This window comes from Benincasa hispida, chromosome 1 (genome assembly GCF_027475165.1).
Source record: "Benincasa hispida cultivar pf3 chromosome 1, pf3_genome.v1.1, whole genome shotgun sequence".
Classification (NCBI taxonomy): domain Eukaryota; kingdom Viridiplantae; phylum Streptophyta; class Magnoliopsida; order Cucurbitales; family Cucurbitaceae; genus Benincasa; species Benincasa hispida.
The window spans coordinates 11,731,213-11,742,538 of record NC_143478.1 but is presented as its reverse complement, the minus strand read 5'-3'; the positions used below and the strand labels follow the sequence as shown (position 1 = coordinate 11,742,538).

General features: G+C 29.8%; 1 protein-coding gene across 1 annotated transcript; it reads right to left on the bottom strand.

Annotated features, from left to right (window-relative positions):
• Positions 1-9,568: 9,568 nt before the first annotated feature.
• Positions 9,569-10,953, bottom strand: LOC120069123 (putative expansin-B2). The gene is made up of 3 exons (XM_039020812.2): positions 10,664-10,953; positions 10,248-10,554; positions 9,569-10,174 (listed from the first exon to the last, which is right to left on the bottom strand). Exons 1-3 carry the CDS (start codon positions 10,827-10,829, stop codon positions 9,841-9,843), a joined length of 807 nt encoding a protein of 268 aa, XP_038876740.1. The 5' UTR covers positions 10,830-10,953; the 3' UTR covers positions 9,569-9,840.
• Between the last annotated feature and the right edge of the window lie 373 nt (positions 10,954-11,326).

Genomic DNA, 11,326 nt, shown 5'->3' with positions numbered 1-11,326 from the left:
CAAACATGATGTGTAAATTTCAATAGTGACCTTAACATCCCAAAAAACTCATAATATGAGAACTATGTAGACTATCATGTTTAAGTTAGCCATAGAAATACTATATTAGACTAAAAACTAAAAATTGCATACTGTGTCGGAGACTGTCAAGATAGTTAGGTCTGGTCTTGTCTGAATCTAATTTAACATAGCACTTAAGGGTGGGCATGGATGACCGAAAAACGGGGTCAAATGACCGAAATAGACCGAACTGAAGGTTGGAGGTCCGTTTTTTTCAAAAATTGATCGGGGTCAGTTTTAAAAAATTATAGTAAAAAATCGAACGAAACCGACCGACATTTCACTCCGAACTGCCCGATTCCGACCGAACCACCCATTAATTATTTTATTATTAGTATACTTTTAATTTTATTATAAATAATAAAATAAAATATACTAAAAAATATATAAAAAAAATCATTCTTTTCAAATATCTTAATGATATTTTTCATTTTTTTTCAAATCCTAATTTTGTATTAGAATTTTGTATTAGTATTAGTTATAAATTAGGTTGGAATTTTGTAATTTGCATGATTATTTTAGTTTACGTATTATTTTAATGGATATTTGTTTGAAGTAAACTAATTAGAATAAAAAAAATTAAAAGTATAGTGGAAAAAAAAACCAAATTTACAAATTAAATGAGGACTAGAAACGGATACTCAAAGTAGCAAAAAAAAAAAAAAAAAAGTCAAAACTTCAAAAAAGAAAAGGGTGGTTTAAACCGAAACCGACCGACCCAACCCAAACTGACCAATCGATTTAAGCAAAAAAAAATTTTGATGAGTGAATTTGACTTTTATAAATCGAAGAGGGTGATTTTCATAGAAGACCGAACTCATCCGACATCACCCCTAATTGTACTTAAACTGCACAAAATTTGGGTACCTAATACTTTTTTAATAAAGTTATGATATATCAAAATAAAGGTGAGAAACATAAAGTTACTTCTTAGAATTTTGAGAGAAAATTTTAAAATTCATAGACTAAAATAGCACAATTAATTAATATGTAATAATAAATTTAGACATTGAAGTATGATATCCAACCTTTTAATTAATAAAGTTAAAAGGAACAATTACCATGATCATGGTAGAAAATTTTCATATGAAAATTTGGTTTTCCTCTCATTTCGAGGAAATTTTTATGGAAGTTTTGAGAATATTTTATTTTATTTTTCTCTATTTCAAAATTTCAACATTTTTTTTGCTTTTTGAAGATTAGTGTTATATTCTGATTACACACTTTGTATGATTTTAGCTAATATTAATTTTAACGAAGGATGAAGCTTATATCAACATGTTACTTTTTTTAATTTTCAATTTGTCTCAATTAAATTTTATTTTCAATCTGAAACTTTCACTTTTAAAGAAGTTGAATTTGAAAAAAAAAATCCAAAAAGAACTTATATTTGTTTTAATCTCTCATTCAAACTTTTTCCACTAGATTTTCATATTATTTCACCTCAAAATTGAATTGATATGAATTTTTTTTTACCATCCAAAACTTTCATTTTCACATCATTTCACCCCAAAATATTCCTAAACATTATGTTATTTTGTAGTTATTTTTTCATTTCTTTTTTAAATTTATGCTCGAGTATCGACATTCACAATATATATCTAAATGTTGTCTTACTTTATAAAAATGATGATTACAGAGGATCAATTAAACACACCTCTTCGTGTGTTACAATTTCTCTCAGGTGTTTCATACTTAGTGATCTCGAACAAGCCATCATACCGAGCGGTACTGTTCATGTAACAAGTGGCAAGCATTCGGCATTCCATGCTCGCATTTTATGGCCGTTTGCTCACATTTTAACATGAACTACGAAGATTTTATTGAGGACTACTACAAATTGTCAATGTATGTTGAATGTTACTCTCCTCAATTTCAACCTGTACCGCATGAAGATTACTGGATCACACACCCTAATATGCCCGTCTTACATCCTGATCCATCATTGTTGAGAAGACCTGGTAGTCCGAAAAGTTCACGTTATCACAACGAGATGGATTGGACACTACTCAACAATGATGTGGATTTTGTAACCGGACATAATCGAATGAAATGTCCTTCGTTACTAAAAATAGTTAGGGATTGAATAATAAATAATTTTTTTATTATATATTCATTTTATTGTATATTCAATTTTTTTATTATAATTTATTGTATATTCAATTTTTTTTTTTGTAATCAATAAAGTTTTACATTATTCTTTACCCTCACACTTTTCTCTACTATTCAATTATAGTCAATTTTAACATATATATATATTTTTTTCAGATCATGACTTTAAACCCAGGACCTGTTGATCCCGATGTTTTGTACGACCAGTCCATTCATCGATCATATGTTGTATGGCGAGATCGTACTACTGGAGAAATATCTTGCAGACGTCGAGAGGTATGATTTATTCAGTTGGACTGGCATCTGATCACAGCCTTGGTCGAGAGATGGAGGCCCGAGACGCATACATTCCATATGTCTATTAGAGAGTGCACTATCACTCTACAAGACATAGAAGTGTTGTTGGGGTTACCTATTGACGGTGAGCCGGTCACCGGAGTGATGTACGATGACTGATTAGAAGTTTGTCAACTGTACCTCGGTGCGACCCCACCTTCCGACAAGATTAAAGGATCGAGGTTAAGTTTAATATGGTTAGGAATACAATTTCGTGAGCTCACAGATGATGCAGACGATGAAACAGTCATAAGATATGCGCAAGCATATATACTACAAATGATGGGTGGAAGTCTGTTTTCAGATAAATCAAGTCATTTTATTCACTTGATGTTCCTGCCACTGTTAGCTAACCTCCATGATGTGGGGCGGTATTCGTGGGGTGGAGCATGCTTGGCATGGTTGTATAGACAACTATGCAAAGCAAAAAGACCTGAGGTTCGAGAGATAGCTGTGCCTCTCATACTTTTGTAACTATGGGCTTGGGAGCGATTTCCAACAGTGGCTCCATGTTAATGACGCTCAGTTACTTGGACGAGTCTACGGTTCTCGGTATGTTGTTTTAATTCAATTTAATTTTTATATCACTGATCTAGTTAATTTAAATTCTAAATTATCAATTTAAAAAGTTAGATGGAGAGACAAATTTTGTGTGACTAGGATAGCCACACATGTAGTTAACCAATATAGATACATGTTTGACTGTAACCTGAACAGGTACATTACACTAAACCTAATTGATTATTTTATTCACATTTTTATTGTATTTATCTTTGATATTCTCTAATATAATATTTTGTGTTTCAGGTTATTTGGGAGCCGTACAAAATTATTGTGCATACTTTGCCTAATTTTTGTACGAATGGTCAAAACATATGGCGGACGATGAGTCCTCTCATATGTTTTCACATTGATGAGTGGCATCTTCCTGACAGGGTGATGAGACAATTCGGTTTTCAGCAGGATGTCCCATCACCTTGTAATACTAAACCCGTACTACATGATATTGACCTAAGGACTGAAAATTGGTCCGAAAAAGTTGCACATTTGATAGTGCGATGGCACTATCGTGCAAGGTTTATTACAGTGGGGTTTCTCTTGAACAGTTTGACACAGATGTCACTCCAGAATATATTCATTGGTATAATAATATCACAAGGCGCTACGTCACTCGTCTGGGAGCAGCTGTGGGTCATCTGGTAAATGAATGAATATTATCTATTTTTTTAAATTTAAATTTATTTTAAATATTGTCTAATTGTTTTATAATTCACAAAGATCAAACAATAGTAGACTTCGTGAGGTTGCGAATGATCCGAACCAGGTTCTTGCTATATGTAGTGACAACCAAAGCTATATGAAGGAAATTCATTATATGTATGATATACCTATTGTTCCTCCACCAGCTCCTAGACGTAGAGGACCTGTTCGGGAAGAGGATGAGTTTGATGAGGTTGTACATAATGTGGAAGAATTGCCCCCTATGACGCAGACGTAGAGTCAAGCTAATTATGTTAGTCCGATGATGATGATGCCAGCATTTGGTTCAGGATATTATGATTCAGAGGCTGGTCCTTCGTCTTCATACGTGCATGGACATGGTCGAGGTCGTGGAGAGCATAATGAATATTTATATTATTAAGCGCCTACAGAGGTACCAGAGCAACATCAAGAAGAACCCGAGCAACCTCAAGTTCAAAGTCGACGACGAAAACCAGCTCGAAATCGACGACGTCCGTCTTGTGGGACACATTGATTTTTGTAATTATTTTTATATAAATGAGATATTTAATTTATATTTTTTTATTTTTATGAGTTATTATTTTTTTAATTTATTCTTTTTAGAGTTTAAATAAAATAATAAAATGTTTTTAGAAAATGTTTTTATAAAATGAAAAATTAAAAAAAAAAAAGATTAGAAAGAAGAAGGTGGAATGTGTAATAATTAGAAAGGAAAAAAAAAAGGAAAATTTGTATGGTATTCTCGCTCTCTATCAAAATCTCGTTATTTCGTTCTCGCTCTCGCTCACACTCACGCTCAAAATCTCGCTCTCGAATTTGATTGGGAAGTTCAGTGGTAAAAAGAAGGAGATTCATTAGCTCGTTATTTAGTCAGACTTGCTGAGATGACAGAATCCGTAAAAATTATTCAACAAGTTTCGGAAGGAATTCCAGGGGGATCTTATGAAAATTTAGAAATACGATCTTTTGATATAGGAAGGTCTCCAGAATGATAATTAAACAGACTCAATAATAATGTTAGGAAGGGCAAGGTCGAGGGTTCAAAGTTCGACGTATAAATGAAAGGAATGTCGAGGGTTCAAAATTCGACCTATCTAGGTCAAATTTTCAACCCTCGACTTATTTTTTTAAAAAAAAACAATATTTTTATAAATAGTTTGAAAACAACAATATTTTCCTAAATAGTTTCTAAAAGGACAATATCCTTTTAATTTTTTCCTTTAAACAAAAAATATTTATTTTCCATTTTAATTCCAATTCCAAACATTTACTCTTCCTTAATTATTATTTCAATGAATCATATCTTTATATTGACTTATTTGAGATTTTCCTACTAAATATTTGACTTAATGGCATAGTATTAATAAATTATCTATCGCTTAATCATGCTATGTATTATTTCCAATTCAATCAAATTTCTCAGAGATTTATTTATATTTTATTTATTTCATAAAAGCATAGAAAAAACAACAAAATATTTAAGCAAATCCTATGAACACTATTTTTAACCTTTCGTTTACTTTATTTTGGTATCTACCTTTTATGAATGTTTTGAAATTCTTAAAGATAAAAGTTGAAAACTTAGAAAATAATAATTTTTAAAAACATGTTTTTGTCTTTGAAAATTTGACTAAAAAATTTAAATCTTTATATGAAATATAAAAACCAAAGCAAAAAATTAAAAATCGTGAGACATAACAATCACTATTTTCAAAAATCAAAACAAAAAAATGGTAACCATTTTTTTTAAAATGAAGCCTATATCATCTATGTTTCTTATCATAAGTTGCATCTTTATTAAGTATTGAATTCTTAGCCAAATTCCAAAAACAAAAACAAAAACAACTTTTTGAAAGTTACTTTTTTAGTTCTCAAAATTTGGCTTGTTTTTTAAACCATTGGTGATTAGTAGATAACAAAGGAAGAAATTTAGTGATAGTTAATATCCATAAGCTTAATTTTTAAAAATAAAAATAAAAAATAAAATGGTTATCAAACAGGGTATAAATAATTATCAAATGAAGCTTTATTTTTGAAACAAAATAATTTTTTTAATAAGGTAATTTTATTAAAAAAGAAAAAAAAAGGGTTTGAACATAGTTTATATATATAGAGAGAGGGGAATTGTAATTTGTAGAAGGCACATGGTTTATGAACGTCTATGAAGTACAAATACTTCATGTAAGGCAAAAAATCTGTATCAGACACATATCAGATACCGATACTTCAAGATACTTCTCAAATAAGTATCTGACGAGTGATTTGATGTATCTATTTTTACGCTTACTTTTTTTAAAGAAAAAAGATAAATAACTTATCTAATCTTTTTCAATATAAAATTAGGCAACCTATTTTTTTAAGCAAGAGACCTTCAATGTATCAGTATTCTCATTTTTTGAGAAATATATATTAAAATAATATATAAAAATGGTATATCTTGTATCCAGTTATATCTGTATCTATATCTGTGCTTCATAGATGAATATCAGTTGAGAAATCGAAGGGACAGAGAGTGCTGAAATTTGTTGATAAGGTTAAATTAAGGAACAAAATCACATGCCAATCACTTTCACTTCCTTATATCATTTTCTTCACCGCTCTAATAACAAATTATAATTCATTACCACCCATCAAATCCTTAATTTTTTATATCCATATTAATTTATACTTTCTTTTTTTTTTCCCTTTCTTTTAAGCTCATCCTTGTAAAGCACTTCACCTTATTTGGATCCATCATATAATGTTTAGAAATACTTCTTTAAATATTTAAAAAGTCGATTTAACTAATTTTTAAGTTTGTAAAGAATTATAAAATTTGAAATATATGTATATATGGGCGGTTTTATATTATGAATTTATTCATGTATCTTCATAAATTAAATGTCACTACATGTAATTTGCCTAACAATTTTACCTAACGACAAATTCCAAACAACCTTCTAAATTCAACCTCAATAAGACAAAAGGATTGATCTCATAAGATATCTTTCTATTATATTTAAAAGCATAATAAATAATATTTTTATTTAGTTGATGGTACAACCTTTCATTTAAAAGAAAATTTAATTAATAGCCTCCGTTATTAATGCAAATTTTAAACGATATTGTGTAGTTAAGGTCGTTGTTTCAATTGTTGTTATATATTTTGATAGTGAAACCTCAACCATGAACTATTTTTCATTTTCAAAAAGTACATACTAAATGAATCTTGTTTTTCTTCTTTGTTTTCAAATATATTTGACTGATAGCTCCATTAGGTTGTCGTATCCCTCATAAAAATGTGGAGACTTATTATTAAAAAGTCATAATTATGATTCATTTCAAAATATGTAGCATTGTGGAAGATAATTAATCACCATACTTTTGGATTTTTTAAAATTTGGTGGAAAGTAAATGCATACTCTTTTGATAATCATATTTTAGGTATTGCATTGTCTCAAGTTTTAGGTAGAAAATCTTTTTGGAGTTTTTGCGGGCAATTCTTAAATACTGTCTTTAATTAAATATTATACATATCTATCTTTTTTTTTTCCTATAAAAAAAAGTTTTATACACACATCTATTTTTTTTTTTTTTGAATTTTTTACTAATTAAAAAATATCAAATTATTTACAAAAATAACAAAAAAAAAAAAAATTGATAGACACTGATAGACAGTATCTATCACATAATATCAATGATAGACTTCTATCAGTTTTTATCTATTAGTCAACCTCTATCAAAGAAAATTAAATTTTATATAATTTAGCAACAATCAATTTATAATTAGAGAGAATTCGTCAAGCTATTTCATTTGATATTTTTGGTAGGGTGCAGTCGATTGGATCAATTTTTAAATAATAACAAAATAAGTTGAAATATTTTGATTGGTAATTAACGATAATTACATCTCCAACTAAAAAAATTATTGGTATACTTCACCTTAATTTCTTTTGCAAACTACCGTATTCATGAAGCATTTTATACATCATTTAGCAATAGTTCAGCTATTAATAATGAACTTTAGGACATGGTTCTAAAAAAAATAAAAATTGAGAACATGGACAATTGTAATACAAACTTTGGTGAGACCAAATTAGTGATAAAATATTCTCGAGAATAGGTCATCCCACTTTGCGTATGAATGCTTTGATTATCCACACGGCATTTTACAAACATTATTATTATTATTATTATTAAAAAATTATTATTTAAAAAAAAAAAAAAAAAGAGAGAGAGAGAGAGACATGTCCCAAACAACCGAAATATAAATTTTGCTAATTTTTTTGAATAGTAATTAGTGTATTAAACCATTCCTCATATGAAATTAATGTTATCTCAAATAATGAATATATACTCATCAATTGTTGCATGAGACATATGTATAACTCAAAATTTATACCTAATAATCATAGATTCTTCCTATTTTTTTTATACATAATTTTCTTAAGGGTTAAATTGTTCAAAATATCCCTAAACTTGATATTTTATATAAAAAATATCTTTATACTTTCAAAAGTTTTAAAAATATCCTTAAAACTTCCAAAATGTGTTTAAAAATACATTTTCCATTAGTTTTGGGTGGAAGCAATTAGTTTTTTTGTGTTAAAAATATCTCTAAACTTTAGAAGTTTTAAAAATACTCTTAAACTTATATATATATATATATCATTACTGCTATATGAATAAAAACTATAAATATCGTCAAACTTATCTATTTTTCCTTTTTTTTTCTCCCCTCTCTTCTTCAATATCCTTTTACGCTTTTTTTTTTTTAATTAACTATTTGACATTTATTTATCTGAAAATAAATAAATAAAATTTAAAATATATGGACTATAATAAAAAAAAAAAAAAAAGAGATTTTGATTTTGAAATTTTATGAGATTTTGTGGGATTTCATGTTTTAACCTAAGATTTTGGTTGCTAAGAAATTTGATGTAAGAACTACTTAGAGAAAAATAAGAGTATCAAAATAAAAAATAAAAAAAAGAGAGAATATCGATATAATTTGTTTTGAAATTGATTCTTTTTTAATTCAAGAAAACTTTAAATAATTGATCGTCATGCTAAAGTAGAAACATTTGAATTTTTTTTAATTTGAGTTATTTTTGCAACGAGTTATTAATATTTTTTATTTATATACTAACCATGAGGGTACTTTTGCACTTTTTTCTACGCTTTAAGGGTATTTTTTAAACTTTTGAAAATTTAGATATATTTTTTAAACAAAACTTTAACGGTCTTATCCAAAACTAATGACAATGGTATTTTTTTAACTCTTCTTTTAAAAATTTAAAGGTATTTTTAACACTTTTAAAAATTCAAGGATATTTTTTTATCCAAAGTACAAAGTTTAAAGACATTTTTTATAATTAAACATTTTTCTAATAGATTACAATATGGCACTTTTGAAATTTTAAGTGGTCATCAACTTAGTACTACTCTCATCCAGTTCGTTTATGTGCACAGTTTATTGATACCACTTTGGCCTCCACATGATTTTTATATATTGTTATAATTTATTTTCTTGAAAAAATGCCTAATGAGAGATCTACAAATTCATCAAATATGATAAATAAAGACCAATGTGTTTAGACCAATGTGTTAGTCACAATAAATTAACGACAAACTTTAAATTTAGTCAAATTAAAGCTTTTCTTTTTTCCTTTTTTGTAAAAAATATAAGTCAAATTAAAAGTTTTGGTTCTACATGCAATGTGCTTTAATTTTCCCATATCGGTTGGTCTCAATATAACCAAAAAGTGTATTATAAGGTCAATAAACCAAATGGGAATATATAAATGTATATATAACTAAGTATGATTAAGAATTAAGATCAAGTCAAATGACCATATTTATTTCCACATAACCCATGTAACAGCAGGAACCCAGAAAGTCTTTAATCTCTACTGATTAAGTTGCCTTTCGGTTCATGGCATATTTTCCTTATACTATATAATTAGCCTCTCTCATACTCATACCTAGTAGTTAATATTACTATAACTGATTTACTGCTCTGTTATTACAAACAACACAGCTCCCCCAACTTTCTTTAATTTCATTCTACTAATCTCATAATTAAACTCTCAACTTATATTTATTAATTAATTAAGTATCGAAGTTGACCACTGATCTATAACTCTGCCCAGGCTGCCACCCGGCGGGAATCACGTTGTTAGCGACCACGGTCTTACCGGAGTCGAGGGCGGTGAGTCTGAGGGAGAAGGGAGCTTGAAGGGCTGAGCCATAGTCCAGTTTCCAAACTGCACCCCATGACTGCTTCATTGGAATCCATGAGTACGAGTCCACCGCCTGTTTCAGCTCCACTGAACCAAGCTCCCCATCTCCATCTTCATATTCTATCAGAGCTGCGAAATAGTTTGAGTTCGACCCTGAGTCCACGATGAAGTTGATCGACGTTCCCGGATAATTGCATTCCACCCTATCTCGTAAAAAATGATTTAACATAGTACCAAAGCAGAAGGTAATTTGAAATTTGATTTATTTATGTTTACCTTTTATGTTGTATGTGCAAAACACCGAGACTGCGAAGTTCATCGGCCCGGCCAGTTGCAGCCATAGCACCAAAAGCAGTGCCGCTTAGGTCAAAGTGGACGGAGTCAGAAGCACAGGAGCCGCCGGGACAACTATCAGTTATAACCACCGTCACTGGATTCCCTGAGCACGCGCCTTCTCCAGAGCACTTCACCTGATAACAAGCTCCACAAGCTTTGCCAGATTTGTACAAAGAAGGGCCTCCCGCCGCAATTAACGACGAAAATGGCGGTTGCTCCACCGCTTTTCCATACCCACACGAGCCTCCTAAAAAGCAATATTACGAGTTATATATAGTTCAACTGAACTTATTAAGACTTAAATGTTTTTAAAGAGTCAGCTAGTTGTGACAAGTGATATAGCAGTGCAGCAATACCATCGCTTCCGGCACCGTCAGCGGGACCATACCAGGTGGCCACAGCCGAGGACCAATCTAAGTCATAGGACTGATACTTGGAAACATTGAAGGATTTTGGATGAAAGCAAAAGGAAGGGGTAACTGAAACAGAGAGAATGGCGACAAAGAAAAGGAAATGTCCCATTACAATTTTTAATTTAAGATATGCTATGCAAATTTAACTGTAACTACAACCCTGTGGAGTGGATTTAGTGGAACAAGAGTTTGGACCTATTTATAGAGAACTCCCTACCTTTCCATCCAATTATAGTTCGTCATCAATTACTTTCAATTATTAAATATATATATATATATATATATTCACATTATGGGATTTGTATTTTCTTAGGGAACAATCAAGGCAACATTTTCGGCGGATGATGATTTGATTTTAATTTCGACATTTGTTTTGATTTACTCCTCAACTCTCCCTATACATTTTTCCCTTTTAGAATATGGACATAAAAATAAAATATTCATTATATTTTCCCTCAATTCACTCTCAATACTCCACGTATGTATGATCTCTATACACAACGTTAAGTACTTGTCATTCTAAACCTGAATAATTAAGGTATACCAATCCAAAAGTTATTCAATAAACTCGCTACAAATGTGCTTATTTCTTAATATTTGTTAAAT

What these genes read in the sequence shown, in the direction of transcription:
- LOC120069123 (XM_039020812.2), bottom strand. Translation starts at nt 10,829, where the DNA reads ATGGGACATTTCCTTTTCTTTGTCGCCATTCTCTCTGTTTCAGTTACC. An exon ending in TGACGGTGCCGGAAGCGATG is followed by an intron (nt 10,555 to 10,663) that starts GTATTGCTGCAC and finishes ATTGCTTTTTAG; the next exon opens with GAGGCTCGTGTGGGTATGGA. An exon ending in TTGCACATACAACATAAAAG is followed by an intron (nt 10,175 to 10,247) that starts GTAAACATAAAT and finishes TTTACGAGATAG; the next exon opens with GGTGGAATGCAATTATCCGG.